General features: G+C 37.1%; 1 protein-coding gene across 1 annotated transcript in view; it reads right to left on the bottom strand.

The window, feature by feature from the left end:
• Positions 1 to 10,077: 10,077 nt before the first annotated feature.
• The window catches only part of LOC136034692 (glutathione synthetase-like), a 57,217-nt gene continuing 49,724 nt past the window's right edge, over positions 10,078 to 17,570 (bottom strand). The window contains exon 12 of the mRNA XM_065716020.1: positions 10,078 to 10,329. Coding sequence (XP_065572092.1) covers positions 10,194 to 10,329 — 136 coding nt within the window. The 3' untranslated portion in view covers positions 10,078 to 10,193. The remainder of the gene's footprint in view (positions 10,330 to 17,570) is intronic.

Raw genomic sequence — 17,570 nt, forward strand, 5'->3', positions numbered from 1 at the left:
TTGAGGAAGGGTCACATCTTTGTATTTATACAAAAAAAAAAAATATATATATTACAATGATTAGTACCATATACGAGAATAACATTGATGTGGTAAAGGTAAGAAATGAAGTTAGTAGCTAGTTTCATATTAAATCAGAAGTTAAGCAGGGTTTCCAATTTATATGGATTATTTAGACGGGCGCTAACTTAAGAAGCACAGCAAGTGCAATGGGAGAATACGAAATCAAATGGAGAAGTAGAAATCTGCTAGACGTAAGTTATGCTGATGATTTAGATATCCTAGATGAAAGTGTTAACAAAATGAGTGTCCCTTAGAGGTTTTTCGAATTCAGGATGCAAAGATAGGCTAGAAAATTAATGATAAGAAGACTGAGTCGCAAAGGCTAGGAATAAGTGAAGCTGAAAGGTGATTTTGGGTAACGATAAGATCACTCAAGTAGACAGCTTTACTTACCTAGGTAGGTTTATTAGTAACGATGGTGGGTGCAGTGAAGATATTAAAAGTACAATAGCCTAGGCCCAGGGTATTTTTCACAGTTGAAAAAAGTTTCGGAGAATAGGAAAATAAGTCTGAGATCCGATTTCTGAATATTGGAAGCTACAGCGGTGACATTAGTTAAGTAGGATTCAGAAGCATGGGTGCTCTAAGATTTGCTAGATGTTTTTCCAGAGAATTTATTTAAGGATTGTTTTGGGTGCCCAAAACTGCCTTAAAGTTTCCATTTAATCCTCCTAGTCATTCCCGAGTCACTCTAGATCATTTGAAAACTCGGACACACGTAGCGTCTTTTGTTTTGGCCTTTTGTTTTGTTTCACCTAGCAAACGATTCCTAAGAGCTCTATTTCTAAGATCTGTATGAAAACGTGTGCTAATGAACATAATTCAGGGTCATTGTCCCTGGGACTGTAGGGGTCATGTTCACATTGGAGAGTATTTTATTGACACAATCTTTTTTCTACAGATGTTCCTCCTGCATTTGATTCTTCATAGCCGTAGGGTTGAAGGATAAAAGTTTCAACCCCTTTTTTCACCGCCAGGAAAAAGTGTATTGGGTGGAGTGTGTTCCCAATTTATTTTTTTTTTTTTAATACGTTCGGTATGTACAATAGCTTTTGGTAGGTTCATTTTACAGTTTTTGGCGCATTTTGTAGTTACGAAACGTGTGTTTAAACAACTCATAATGTATATTATTTGCGGCTCCTGTTCCAGGGGCTATGAAGGTCATGTCATCTCCGTACATATATTTGTTGGATCTTTTGACTAATTTGAACCAAAAATTTATCTTAATGTTCTGATCAAAAGTCTTTGGGGGCTATGTGGAGGTGGTTAGCATAAAAAAGGATACGGGAGAGTACTTGATTTCCATCCAGTCCCTTATGATCTTGGGAAGGGCACTAGAAATGCAATAGCCAATGTAAAATGCCCCATACTAAATGCCCAATCCTAAGTTTTCTACGACCACTCTTCCATTTGGAGCGCCAGGGGAAATAGCATATAATTGACATATTGAAGGCTTATGGCTCTTTACTTAGACAGAATTGCTGGCTCTGATCATAGCAGTATATAAATATGTTGACCCTAAATATTTCAAACAGCACTGCCATTTCATTGCAAGATAAATATAACAGCACATCCACTTGTGAAAGCATTAATTTGTTATCTCCCCTTTCCCCTCCCATCGAAATCTCAAAATTTTGGGGTTTTACCATCTTCTGTTTTTGGAACGATCGGTTTTTCAATCTCTAAAACGTTTTGAGAAGTATTAAATATGAAAAAATATACGATGCTAAAATTTCTTAACTACAGTAGCGTTATTTTGTTAAGCCAGTCTTCTTGACTTTTCAAGCCCAAGAACTTGGAAAAGCATCAAAATGCTACATTTTGCTTATTTTGTGCGCTAAATATTTAATTTCAGAGTTCCCAAGAAGCATCAAAATGTAAAATTTTGCTCGTTTTTTTCTGCTTTTCATTATTTTGTGCATAAAATATTTTCTATCTTTAACTTTAGAATTTCACAATAGAATATGCAACGCAAATTTAAAACAGTTTTTGTGATCACAGATCGCAAGTGTATTTTATTTTTCAGATTGAAAATTTTATTGTTACTTCTATCTGTAAAACAATGACTTTTTAAATTACACCTCGTAAAAAGCTAAGTTACTGCAAAGTCAGTTTTTAAAAACCACGGCAACCCCTCAATTTTACTCTTTCCTGAATGTTTATGGTAGTAATTAGCAAATAATAGGCTATTTTTGTTCAGAGATGTAAAAAAACTTGTTTATATGCATATGATTTTCGATTGTTGGGGTTTTGGTATACTTTGAGGGAACAGACTCAATGACCTGAAATTCCGGTTTTTACTTTTCTTTATTGCGCCAGATGGCCAGGCAATATTAATTTTCCTCTGCTGCTTCTATCTAGTCTAGCTCTCTTTAAGGTTTTTTTGGTTTAAAAGACTCAGGTGACGGGTATAACATGTACCCAGATAAAAGTGGAGAAGACCAAGGTTGTCACCTAAATATTAATTCTGTTAAATTGAGATTTTGCAAACTTCATTGCCGATGTCTGAGTTTTGACATACGGTAGCTAAAACGTTTTTTGAACGTTTCTAGGAACGTAGAACAGCTTTCTAAGGTTAAAGTACCTAAAACTCTCTTTAAATAACTAGATGTTCAAGATCGTTATGCACTGCAAAGAGTCAGTATTACCAGTCATTAAAACAAGAATTCTAGTCCCGTCGATGTTCAGTAACTATTTCTATTTATTGGTTTGCATAACAGTGAAAGTACCCCACGTAGGTTCGATGTATTTTAATCAATTAAAAAACTTTCCAAAAACTAAGTTTTTCAAAGAAAAGTATGGTGCCATATTGAATTTAAGAAAAGCAGATATAAATTCCTATAATAATTTAAACTCAAACGACCAGAAATTATGGTTAAAGAATAAATGAAACAAAACAAACCGAATGTTCAGGTCATTCGCTAGCCGTGGTGAAAAAAGAAAAGAAATAAGAGGACACGCCCTTGATGTTTAAGGTGGAGGACTGTAATGGTCCTACTAAAGATTTTCAACTATCCTGATTCTAATAGTGCACTTTTTATTTCAATCTGACACCATTTTCAAGGGGTTTCAGGCTCTTTTTCGAAATCACCATAAATTTCTGTTCGCAATACACTTTTACTTTTATAAGATTAGCCAAAAAAATAGTTACCATTCCTGATTTAGTGTGAGATAGCAATTTTTTTTTTTCACAAAGCAGTTTTTTTTCAACTTTTGGTAACTATTGGCTGTGGTTCGCTCTTTACTAGGTTGTAGCTACTGCAGCAGCCATGATTACGTAGCTAAGAAGCTTAGAGGAGGAAAATGCGGGAGGTTGTCTTGCAAACTTCCATTTAAGGATTTTGACCGTATTTATTACAATGATATCGTTTTATACTTCCAAATTTTTCTACTTAAAAAGTGACACAAAAAGTGTTTTTTTGGGCTATATCACGAATGGTAGAATTGATAAACATCACTTAGATAGGAGCAATAGCTTTCAAATGAGTCATTAAAAATAACTCTGGTAGTTCTGGTAGCTCACCAGCCCCAGCTTTTCCACTTGAGACATGGCACCAAAAGTCCCGTTTTTAGTGCCATTTGGAACTTGCTGATGGTGGACTTTATATGAAGGACGTAGATATGAGCAATATCTTTTATATGAGCTATGAAAAATCTTTTTACGATGTTCTGGTAACCCCTTGAAAAATGGCACAAAAGTTCCATTTTAATGCCATACGGCACTTGGAGATGGCGGAATTTATAAAAAGCACGTAGATATGATAAATAGCTTTTGAATGAGCTATTCAGCATCTCTCTATCAGGTTCTAATAGCCCGCTAGGCCTGCTAAAAAAAGAAGAAGAAACAGACAAAATGGGAGACAGATCAATGCTAACGATGCAACAAAGTGATTTTCCTTATAATAAACTTTTACTTTTGAGACGAACCAAAATAATAGTTATCATTCGTGAGTCAGTGTCAGATGTAATTTTTTTTTCACCAAACAGTTTTTAACTTTAGGTTACCATGGGCTGTGGTTCGCTATCGATACTTGTGATACCGATACCATGTACAGCCCTTCCCCAGGGACTATGGAAGGTCATGTCATCATCAAAACTGTATTTATTGGACTTTTAACTATGTTAAAAAATAGCTATCTCAAAATTTTTATAGGACCACTTTGAGGGAGGAAGCCTGTCAGGAGGGGAGCTAGATGCCCTCCAATCTGTTCGATCACTTAAAAAATGCACTAGCGAATTTGATTTCAGTTCAAACGAGCCGTTAAACATCTCTCCATGATGTGCTGGTCATTCTATAGCCCTAGTGAAAAAAAAAAAAAAAAAAAAAAAAACAACGGGAGACAGATCAGTGCTACCCATGCAAAAATAGGTGATTTTCCTTGCTTTTCAAGGAGGGGGGGGGCTGTAATTTCTCTATTCTAGGTTCGATCATGCTGATTCCAATGGTACAGTTTTCATTTTCATCTGACACCATTTTCAAGGGGTTATAGTTTATTTGTAAATCACCATAAATTTCTTTTCGCAGTAAATTTTTACTTTTAAGACGAACCGACATAATAGCTACTATTCGTGGATATGTGTTAGATGGTAATTTTTTCGCTAAGTATTTTTATCCAAACACACTTTTTAACTTTTGGTTACTATGGGCTGTGGTTCGCCCTTTACTAGGAGGCAACTAGCATTGCAACCACGATAATGACTTTTTAAGATCTCTATCAAACAATTCGTGGTAACGAACTGTAGTAAGGAGCGACTCGGCCCAATAGTAACCAAAACTCTAAAAACCGGAACTTTGATACCAATAGTTACATGCATTATAGTGCTTATTGCACTATAGTGCAGAAGATTATAGATTATAGTGCAGAATTGCATTATAGTGCTGATTTTAAATATATAAGTTTCAGCAAGTTTAGTCTTACCCATCAAAAGATACAAGCCTGAGAAAATTTACCTTATTTTAGAAAATAGGGGGAAACACCTTATTTATTTATTTAAGAATTAACGACGCTTCTTGATTACTAAGGTCCCTGCGTCGGCCCTGCAGTGCATTCCTGCAGCGTGATTCGATCTCTAGGTCCCGTATTACCAAGCTGAGGTCAAATCCACTGCGCCACCACAGAACGGGGGGGGGGGACACCTATCTATAAAAATGTGGAAATTTGTATTTTTTTTGCCAGAAGACAGATCACGGATGCGTGTTTATTTGTTTTTTGTTTTTTTTTCCCCAGGGGTGATCGCATCGACCCAGTGGTCCTAGAATGTCGCAAGAGGGCTCATTCTAACGGAAATTAAAAGCTCTAGTGCCCCTTTTAAGTGACCAAAAAACTGGAGGGCACCTAGGCCCCCTCCCACGCACATTTTTTCCCCAGCGGGAAGAGAATTTCCATGAAGGGGGCACAGGATTTTCTAGCATTATTTAAAAAAAAACAATGAGAAAATGAATAATTGTTTTTCAACTGGAAATAATAAGCAGCATTAAAACTTAAAACGAACATAAAATATTGCGTATATAAGGGGGTTCTTCTCCTCCATAATACCTTGCTCTTTACGCTAAAGTATTTTTAGTAGTTTCAACTATTTATTCTGCGGCCTTTGTGATTCAGGGGTCATTCTTAAGATTTGGGACAAAATTCAAGCTTTGGTGTAAAGACCGAGGTATTGACGAGGGGGCGAACCTCCTCATGTACGTAATAAAAAATACACAAAAGTAGAAATTCGGTACGCAAGTTAATTCGTAAGGTACGTATGTTTATTACTAACAAAAGCTTTCGTAAAAGAATAAAAAAATCTTGTTTCATTTTTAAGTAATCAAAATTGGAGGGCAACTAGGCCTCCTCCCCCACCCCTTGTCTTATCAAAATTGTCCAATCAAAACTATGAGAAAGCCATTTAGCAAAATAAAAAAACTAGTATGTAAATTTCATTTTATTTATTCGTATGCGGTGAGCCAAAATCAAAACATGCATAAATTCAAAAACGTTCAGAAATTAAATAAAAAAAAAGTATTTTTCAACTGCCAGTAAGGAGCGACATTAAAACTTAAAATGAACAGAAATTATTCCGTATATGAAAGGGGTTGTACCCTCCTCAACGCCTCGCTCTTTACGCAAAAGTTTTTTTTATTGTTTTAAAAAGTAGAGTTGTGACAGAGTCGAACTTTAACGTAAAAAGCGAGTCGTTGCGGAGGGGACTACCCCTTACATATACGGAATAATTTCTGTTTATTTAAGTTTTAATGTCGCTCTTTACTTGCTGTTTGTGTGTATCATGATGGGGGAGGCACGACCCCACAGACACTTGAGAGAGAGAGAGAGAGAGAGAGAGAGAGAGAGAGAGAGAGAGAGAGAGAGAGAGAGAGAGAGAGAGAGAGAGAGAGAGAGAGAGAGAGAGAGAGAGAGAGAGAGAGAGAGAGAGAGAGAGAGAGAGAGAGAGAGAGAGAGAGAGAGAGAGAGAGAGAGAGAGAGAGAGAGAGAGAGAGAGAGAAAGAGAGAGATCAGACATTTAACCGAATCTAGCCAGTCCATATCCGAAAAGAGCTATTTCAATTTTATAGTAGTGATGGATAATAAACAAACGTATGTCTTGTTTGGTAGCCGATATACGTAGCTTCCACTTGTCAGTGTTTTGTGGGAGCCAGACATACGTATTTTCTTCCTTTTTTATACTTTGTAATTAAATATGCATTGTTTATATTCTCATCAACTGGGCTTATATGGGTGTGAGGATAACGCCTCGAAGACTATTGTGGTGTGAAAACGCGAAGAATGAAGCAAAAACGAGCTTAGTTTCCTTAAATTTAAAATGAGATGACTTCAACCTGTCGTAAGGATTAACTGCACTAAACATGTCAACGAAGAGGATTAAGTCTTCCAATACAACCCTGAAGCAATTACGCTTGATCATGAATCTCAAAAAACGGACCCCCATTATTTTCAGAAAACGCTGGTTGAATGACTCGTGGAGCGGGAAAACAAAAGACAATAGGGTCTGTAAAGCCTAACCAGAAAAACATTTGTGTCCTTTCGAGAATCGCGAATGGTAGATCATTATACCAAGCCTTCGTTCTTCAAAAGCAGCGACCCCTCGACATCCAAGAGAACGGGCGAGACTAGGGTAAACAGAATAAAACAACACAAAACCTCAAAATAGACCTGGATACAGTGGAGAATCCACAAAAATAAAATAAAGCAATCAACTCGCAATAAAGATAAGAATTTACAATTGACAATGGATAAATTGCATAGAAAAGATGGAGGCCTAATTAATTTTTGAAATAGTTACAAGTTACTAATTTTATAAAGAGTTAATAACATTAACAAGATCTTTTTTTTAAGGGAATTAATTATCGGGACTTTTTCAAAAGTGCCATAAAAAATTCGTTACTTTTGAAAAAAAAAACAACCATTCCGAATGCTTATTAAGGTGCTAGGCATATTCCTTCCCGTAATATTCCCCTCGTGAAAAATCCTCCCCGCGAAAATTTCCCCCCATATTCAAAATTGAGCTGCCAAAGAAAAATATGGCAATTAATAAAGAAAACAAGAAATTTGTGAATATTCTACCTATATTCCAAAATACAGACATAATGGATGGTGTGGAATACTCTATTATATTTATTTTGATTCTTATTCCGTGTTTGGGGGTTAAGTTATCATGGCAGGGTAACATAAGGGTAAACAAAATGACTTGGAAACGTGAAATTAGTTGCAACCTATGATGGAAATTCACAGGGATAGCATGGCATTACTATTCAAAATGTTTTTTTTTCGCAGGGAGGGTTTTTTTTCGCAATGTAAATTACACTATTTTAGCAAACTGGCTGAAAACATAGGGATAAGGGCTTCCTCTCTCCCCCATACGTGGTACCCTTCCAAATACTATAGCTTATGATACCAATTCACTCCTTGCGATCGAAAACGCGTCCAGTAGGCGTACATCAGATCATTTTTCCGTCTGAAGTGCCTTTACTTGTGTGGACTGCCTAACTTTTCAGGAACCAACGCACAACCGTGCCACATTACTTCCTCCACAACTGGAAAGTTTTTTTGATACTTTGTAATCGATCGGCTGTCAAATAATTTTCAATAAAAAACAAAACAAACAAACACACATCAGTGATCTTTTTTCTGGAATAAAAATAAAACATTCCATATTTTTATGGATAGGATCTTTAAACCTCGACATTGAGATTTTCTAATAAGCTAAACTTATTGGAGTGATTTTCATTATGATCACCTGCATTTTTGGGGATGATTTCCCCGTTTTTCAAATCAGGCGAATCTTCCCTGGGTCGTAGCAATTCATGTTTAACATTAATCTTAACGAATTTTGTGGATTCAGCATAAAAAGCCAATCCATTTAATGGATTAATTATTATCAATTTTTTTTAGAGTTTTGGTTACTATTGGCACGAGAATCCCCTTAATTACAGTACGAAACGAACTATTTGGTTTTACGCCATATACCCTTCATGTGTTTTGCAATACAGGCAGAATATTCCAAAATCCTTCCTTTCCTTCATATTTTCCAGGGGGGGGGGGCACCTGACCCAGCTTGTCCTGCAGTAATTCAACTAAAAAAAAACACTTATTTATAACTTTTTCTTGAAAACGGTTCATATTTTTTTTTGTGAGAATTGACACCCTAGAATGGTTGGGCCTAAAAAAAAAAACGATCTAGATAGGTCAAGAGTTTGAGAAAATTAGTTTCGAGCCTTAATTTCAGGAAAAAAGGTCATGTGATCGCCGACATATTTATACACATTTCAAGAACAAAAATTACGTTGTTTCCCCCAGCAGTGGTCGTATCGTATAGTTTTTAATACCTAAGACGCATGCACAGTTATACAAGATGACAAACTACTCTGAACAGCTAAAGAAAAAGGCATGGAACAAATAACAGCCAAAATAAGATTGAATTAGAAACAAAAATGCTGCATAACAAAATTTGAGGTTAGAAGACAAAGCAAAATTACACGGAAAGAAGGAACGTGTTATTTTAGTATGTGTGAGTCTGTGAAGGATAAATAGGAAGGATGAATAATTTTTAGCATGCATGACGCCTGCAGGCTGACACAAGGTGGCAAATAGCTCCAAACAGGTAAACAAAAAGGTAAGGAACAAGAAACAGCAAAAATCACATTGAATTGCAAACGAAAATGGGACTTAAAACTAAAGAACAACATGATAATTATGCTATTGCGTGATTCAGATATTTCAGAAATTACAATAAAATAAGGAATTTGTCAATTTAGCGTCTGTAAAGGATGATAGGAAGGAGAAATTAGATTCACGTCATAATTTTTTAGTTTAACTGAAATCACCCAATTACCACCGTATGCCTAGAAATTAAAGAATAAAACGATGATTATGCCACTGCGTAATTTAGATATTTCACAGGAAATAGTCCTTGTAACATTCCTGGTTGTTACTGAGTTATATAACAACGCAATCAAAGCAAAAATACAACGACTGGGAAAAAGAGTTTTTGTATCTGTGACGTCATCCAAAGTCATACATGATTTTGGATGAATACCAGCAGCTGAGGCAAAAGGCATGGGAAATGTACAAGGTAATGAAGCACGAAAAACGAAGTGCAACGGGATCTGTGGCTAGAAGACAAGCTACAACAAGCATCATAACGAATCTCAAATGAAAATAATTGACCAAAAAATCCACAGTTACAGTATAGGCAACATGGATGATCGAATTGTCAATGAAATCTGCGGTTAGAAGAAATAGCAACAGTGAGAATTACAACGAATCCCAGGAGAAAACAAATTCTATAACATGGATGATTCTTTGATGCATTAACAGAAAGGAGGAGTTGAATTCAATTTTTAATAACAGTGAAAAAATACTGATGGACTCTCCGTCTCCAAATTACAGGAAAAACTTAATTTTTGCAGGAAGACTTGGGAGAGAGAATAAAACTATCATACGGGTTAATGCAAAAGGGGATAGTTTTTACCTAGGCCCCATAAATTCTTTTTTTTAAGTTCACTTAAGTAGTATATTTAAATTCGTCAGAGCCCCATTTTATTTCCAAAATAATATATGTAACAAAACCTTTCTGAATGTACATCAACAAAACAACAGGAACTAGCAGTAATCGATATACAGGATTTACATTTAATTGACCTCTTCATACAGCAGAGGTGAATCCAATGCTCCAAAGCCAGCAACAATTCCACCTTCATCAGTTCCTTGTAATTTACTTCTTAGTAGATGTCCTACAGTTCTGTTTAACATTATGCTCTCTTTGTTCCTAGAAAAATATGTTTTCTCAAGGTTTAACCGGACAATAGATATCTCCATATATTTTAATTTGTGGTGGAAACCAACAATAGTTTTCAAGAAGAAGACAACAATTCCTTTATGACCTTCAAACAAAAAGAAGGAAATATTTACAATTACTAGATTAGCTAAATTAGAAAACTCCGAGTTTATGCTGAGGTGGAATCTCATAAAAAAAGGACAAAGATCTAAGATATTCAGAATGTTTCATCTTTTAAGGTTTCAATAATAAAAAAACTCTAATTATAAAAAATATAGTCTCTATATTAAATTCAACGATGTAGAGAAAACAAACTTACTTAGTTTTTTTTCTAGATTTATTAGAGTATTCTATTTTACGTATTTTCTTGGTGTCAAAGTATCTACAAATGAAAGGTCCAAGAGAATAAAATTTTGTAGCACGATCTATCCGAAAATTTGACGTTAAAACGCAGAAAAAAAAAAACAATCTTGGATGATCAAATGAAATCACGATTAATTACTTTGAATCCGCAAAATACTCGTCAATAATTTAAATAAAGAAAAATAAAACAAAAAGGTTTTAAAAGTGATAAGATTCAAAGAGAAATATACGTATTGATGCAACAGAATTGCCACGCTTCAATACAGTAAAGATCTTTTACAATATCAGCAATTTCATCAAAGACTGCCAAAAATGCTAATGCTGCAATGCAGCACCATCTAAGGAACTTCAATTGAATGAGACCAAAAAACACTACATGCCTGAAATTTGAGCAGATGGTGATTCACTCACCGCAAGGAGGTTCAAAATTCCACAACCAGGTGGAAATTATAAAGTGGTTTCCAGTTTCCAACAAAGTTAGTATAATAGGATTTCAATATTAATTATTATAACCAATGTCTTATGTCAAGGAGTTATTATAACAAATAAATTTTCATTATTTAATAAATAGCTCTATATACTGAATGGAATGATTACCTCTTCACTATCATTCATTCCTAATCTAAGCGACTCAGTCTCCTTCAACTTAATTTTCAAACCTATTCTTACATCATGAACTCTCCCATGTTGTCGACTAGACTTTACCATGTTCCTCAGGACAACATACATCAATATAGCCAATATGAACAGGAATAGTACATAACCCAGCTTAAGTCCTGACTCCACATCCAACTTAACTACTAAACTTACTTCCTACTTTAACCTTATTCTCATTTGTTTAATGCACTTATGTGGAATACCATACGAGAAAAGAACCTCCACCAAAAATTTTCTATCAGCTGAATCAAATGCCTGTTCACAATCTACAAAACTGAGGACTAAAGGGGTCTGACGATTCAGACACTTCTTGATTATTAACCTAAGAGCCAAAATTTGTTCAATGCATCTCTTACCTTCCCTAAAATCACACTATTCTTCTCATAAAACTTGTATCTACAACATCTCTTAATCTAACTAGCAGCATAATATAATTAATTTGTTTACTACAGCAAATCAAGATAATACCTCTGTAGCAGTGCTTCCACTCCTCCCGATTTATCGGGAGATCTCCCGACTTTCTGGAAAATCCCCCGACTGAAATTTCCTCCCGATAATCTCCCGATTTCTGTTGAATTGAGCTCTGTCCAACTTGAAGTTTCTGATCTTTCTTGATTGTCTGACAGAATGCAAAATATGTCTTTGTTGCCCGTAAAAGGGGGATTTCAAAGCCGCCGGCCGCGTTTGATTCGCGGAAGTCAACTGCGGACCCTAATTAATGACCTAGTCGGCAGCTTGTCCCGTGAGAGACCATTGTTGTGTTCGAAAAAGGGTTGATTTGATTTGATTCTCAGTTCATAACTTCATCTGATCTGATCAGTCAACTCAGATAGTTCATTTCCACTGGATAATTTGTGTACAATAAGGACGTGGCTTACCTTACGTGACAGGATTTTTTTTAGGGTAAGTACCAAGTTTACTGGAACTGGACAATTATACATCCCTGCACGTGGGCAACCCAAGAAGTAGGCTACTGACCTGTCCTAGGGGGTAGGCGGCTTTTCTGCTTCTATGATCTGTTTCTTTACCAAAATAACATGTTTTAACTTGAAACCAATTCTTAACCCGTTGCCAGTTCAAGGATTCTACAGTACAAATTCGAATACACTATTCTTACGGGTCTTATAGATATCCGGTATTCGCCAGACTACTAGCCTAGCCTATATCAAAATAACGATTTCGAGTGTCGGCGAAATCGGCTTCACAAGTAACAACAGAGCAAAATAACACTAGGGAGTAGGGTCAAGAACTATGCTTTCCTTGCTTTGCAAACGGGCCATACTCATAGCGCCGCCCACTACGCTTGCGACATTTAAAGCGAGACAAACATGCGGGTTTAGAAATTTCTAGTAAAGGTAATATGCGGTCTGCACACGTCGAGGAAACTGGGGAGGTCGTATCTTTTTTTTGCTTTGTTCAAAATATAAAGTTATTGGAGCCAGCGCTGGTGCAAGACCGATTGAGTTTCAGTAGGGACGTTCACTATCGCTAGTGGTGCTAGTGTGGCTCTGTTCGAGTGTGTCTCACTTTTTCCAGGTCTTGGCACTACTGTCTAGTGTTATTTTGCTCTGCTTCACAATATAGGAGGATGGATTTTAAGATGTAGGCCAAAGCCAGCCATATCAAATCTGTTTTCAAAGGGACAAATCTGTTTTCAAAGTGCCGATATGTCTGAATTTTATGTCACAGTGTTCAAAGTGTATTAAAAGTGTATTATTTTGCTCTTCAAAGTGTGTTATTTTGTTCTGTTTTGGGGAGACCGGAAATCTCGAAAAACGGTTAGAATGGTGGGATCGGCGTATCAGGGACCCGATCAAACTGACTTGTAAATAAAAATTTACTCGGTCCGATAGTCGTAGGGGGAGTGGAGGAAGGGGGAATCCGCAATATTGAGTCATGCGTAAATTTGGAACGGGTGATCAGATTCGAGTGAAATTTAATAATTGAACAGAGGACATGTCTCTGGTGATCTTTTTCATGTCCGGACCGGACCCGACAACTATTTGGGGGGGGGGGGAGGATACGTGACAGGCTTAGACTGGAGAGATCGGGAAGTACCTTTGTGGGAATAAAAAACAGATGCTCTGGATAATTCATTTACAGAAAAGTACGCATCATTACAGCCAAATCCAAAAATAAAATACTTTTTACAAAACGATACATTCTCGTAATTTCCAAGTTCATGGTCATTTTTATCTCAAGGGTTTTGGTTTCAAATGATCAGAACGAAAAGCAAATTCTGTATTTCATTTTCTGAACCAGCCTTGCAAGTGCCATACGAGCTACTCGCTCTTGTTGTGTTTCATATCATTCCTTTTAGAATGTTTTGTATAACTCTGCTGGAATTAACAAGTGGGCCAAAATTAAATAAATCATTGTCTGTAGATAGCCTACTCTCCAAGTTCCAAGGCTAGACAGCTGTTAAAATTAGAAACATTGTGAGAACAAGTGTTATAATGAGTCTTGTTTTCATCAGTTGTGTTAAAGTGATGGCTTACCTTTTGTGGCGTGAATTTTGTCTAGGGTTTGTGGCCTACCGCCCATTTGCGCTCATAAGAAATACTTCTGATAACTATAGGCCTATACTCCTGAAGAATATTAATGATTCAAGCCACCTTAAACTTCCAATGTTCAAACTTTCCAAAATATTAGTCGTTTTAACTAACAGCCCTCTCCTTAAAAAAAAAATATAAACAAAAGGAAGATAAAACAAAATCACCTTAGTAAACAGGAAAATATTAGTTCCTTACTTATTCAAGAAAATGAATTTTAACGCACGGAGAGAACCAATAATTTTTTTTTTCAATTTGAGCCCCAAAGCGAACTGTTATGGTTTTTGGGATTCCAACACGTAAATGGAGGGATATCTATGACATCGCAAAAGTTGTCCGTCCGTTCGTCTGTTAGCACGATAACTATCGATGGGGTAGAGATATTTTCTTCAAATTTAGTATGAGGATCAATTGGGTCAAAGTACAGGCCAAGTTCGTAGATGAGCCCTGTAGCCCCATATCTAGGGGTGGGGGAGAGGTTTCAAAATAAGGAACGAAACAAATGTCTTAAAAAGCCAATGAGATAGTCCATATAGGACATGCTGAATCCATATCTGAAACTTATTTTGTCGCCAGACAATTAATTCGTCCGGAATCCGGCCAAAACCGGAAAATTTGTTAAAAGTAAAAGTTTTATTTGAAGTTGATTAAAGGCTCGATTAAAGGGGTAAGAAGACATGCTGAATTCGTATATGATAATCGTCATATTAGTTTGCCCGGAATCCGGCCAAAGCCGGAAAAAAAAAATTAAAAGTTTTATTTATAGTTGATTAAATGTTCAGATTAGGGGTAAGAAAATATACTGAATCCATATATGACAATTATTTTCTACCCGGACATACAGTTCGCCCGGAACAAGGCCTAAACCGAAAAATTTTAAAAAGTCAAATTTAAAGTTAATAAGAGGTTCGATATAGTGGTAAGGAGAGCAAATAGGGCTCGCCGGGCAAATAGTTCGCCCGGAATCGGCCAAAACCTAATTTTTTTTTTAGTTTAAAGTTTATCTGAAGTTGATTAGAGTTTCGATATAAGATTAGAGGGATGTACTTAATTTATTTTGAGGTTTAGTTTTTGCTGGACAAGTAGTTCATCGGGAATCCGGCCGAAAACGGATATTTGGTAGAAGCAAAGCAGGAAGCTTTGATCAAAGATAGGGTAAAAATCATATGCTGAATCCAAACCTGAACTTTGTTTTCTCGGAAGACCAGTCATTGGTCAAATATTAAATAGTACAGATATTCAAGGAGTCTGGCGAAGACCGGATCTACAAGACGCAATTGTCTGGATCAAATATAAAATTTATGGGATCTCATCGAAACCTTTGGTCTTGTTATGTTATATTTTGAGAGAACCCTGCAAGTCAGGAGTGTTGATAGTGAGATTTATAGTCAGAGCGCATTGCAGTGGACACGTGCTGTACTTTTGTCATGTATATAAGACTTACATACATGATAGACTTATATTAGACATTATACATGATAGACATTATAAAGTGCGTCTCGGGAAACAAAAAGTTGTGAATGTTGTTCGTCAGGGACTCGGTCCTTACTACAAGCAAAAAGTTGTCGAAGAAATGAAGGTGAGACCTTTTTCTTTGGTCATCGACGAAACGACGGATGTGGGAACCGTTAAACAGCTCGCTGTATGTGTTTCCTTTTGTAACAAACGAAATGGAAACGGATATCGATGTCACTGATTTTGTGGAGTGCTCAAACGGATCAGCAGTTTCCATTTTCACCAAACTGGAGGAAACTTTGGAGTTTTTAAGAGTAAGTGAAGTGCCTTTACGGAATTGGGTCGGGTTCTGTAGTGATACCAGGAACGTCATGATGGGTTGTAACAACTCAGTGGCGACTCTGATCCAAAGAAGCTACCCTTGGGTATTAATAGTGAAGTGCAGTTGTCATTCCATTCATCTGTGCGCCTCATACGCCTGCAAGAAACTGACGAAGACTCTAGAAGACCTGTGTCGTCATGTGTACAATCATTTCAATATGAGTGCCAAGCGTACAGCTGCCCTGAAAGAATTTCAATTGTTTTCAGAGACTGCGGTCCACAAGATATTGGCACCAGGTCAAACAAGATGGCTTTCGCTACAGAACTGTGTCCACCGAATTCTAGAGCAGTGGAATGCCCTAACCTTGTATTTTACCAGTGCCCATTTTGAAGATCCGACTCACGGCAGTGAGTTAGTTCTGAGTGCCCTGAAAAATCCATTTATGAGGATCGTCACGATGTTCGTGGACTACACGCTGGGACTTTTGAACGACTTCAATACCCTTTTCCAGTCCCAGGCGCCTATTTTCTACCGACTGAAAATCGACGTCATTCAATTGGTGGAAACTCTGTTGAAAAACTTTATGAATGCCCGCGCAGTAAGGAGCTGTACCGACATCATGAAAATTGATGTTGAAGACGAAGCCAGTTATGTACACCTGCAAAAGGTCTACCTCGGCTTAGATGCCGAAGTAGCAATGACTGGCCTTCTTGCGTCTAGTGATGGACGAAATGCCAATCCCGACGAAGTTGACAAGGTTTATTCCACCACGAGAGAATTTTACAAGGAAGTGGTGGTCCAGATTAAAAACCGCTTCTCGTTCGACTCGGACATTTTCGCCTTCTCATAACTACTTGACCCTGTTCAGGCTCTGAATCCTCCTAGCCTGGCACCATTTTTGGCGAAATATAGCTTACCCTCCTGGTCCAAAAGTCTGATAGACAGAGAGTGGAGAGAGCAGAGCTCTGTAAGACAGCCAAATGGCGAAGATGCCAGTTCGCTCTCAGTAACTGACTACTGGAAGCTTATATTTGCCCAGAAATACTCTAACGGCAAACCAAAGTTTGGTAACCTGAGGCTTGTCGTTGAGTACCTGTACGCTCTACCGTTTTCGAACGTAATAGCGGAGAGACTGTTTAGTACTTTGAAGGACGTCAAAACAGACAAACATAACTGCCTGTCGACAGTTACGATTAGTTCAACGCTTCAGACTAAACTTGGCATGAGTAGGCTTAAGGTGACACCTCAGTCTCTGGTCGTAGATGGGAGCATGAGGCAGTTACTGAAAGGCGTAGTTGCTTCCGCAACCGCTACTGAAGCTAGTGCCGCTATCTTGAAATCGGCTTCTTTAGCGCGAGCTCGTCTGGCCCCAGAAAGAGCAAACAATACCGTTGACGATCAGGATTAGCTGCAGTGTGATCTAGTGAAAATTCTGACTGTGATTCGTATTCATAATTCTAGTTCAAGTTGTGTGATCAAGTAGTTTTAGCTGCAGTGTGATACAGTGAAAATTCTGCCTGAGTTCTGTTACTCGTATTCGTAATTCTAGTTCTAATTATGTGAACAAGTAGTTTTAGATGACTTTCAATAAAACCATTTAGTTTGCATAAGTTTTGTATGAAAGAAACATTGTTCCTTGTTGATAGCTGATTTTGGAGTAATAATAAGTCTTCACCTTCCGGAATCTGGGTTCCCAGATTTTCCGAGATTTTTTTGAATTTCTTCTGCGATACTTCAAAATTCCGGAAATCTGGAAGTTCAAAAGCCCCTTTTTTCCGGATGATTTCGATATACTTTCGTACCGGTTCATATTCGAGATGCAAGAAGAAGAAGACGTCAAAGAATAATCTGGAAGCCCAGATTCCGGAAGTTCCGGGAGGTGA

The sequence above is a fragment of the Artemia franciscana genome, chromosome 13 (genome assembly GCF_032884065.1).
Source record: "Artemia franciscana chromosome 13, ASM3288406v1, whole genome shotgun sequence".
NCBI lineage: Eukaryota > Metazoa > Arthropoda > Branchiopoda > Anostraca > Artemiidae > Artemia > Artemia franciscana.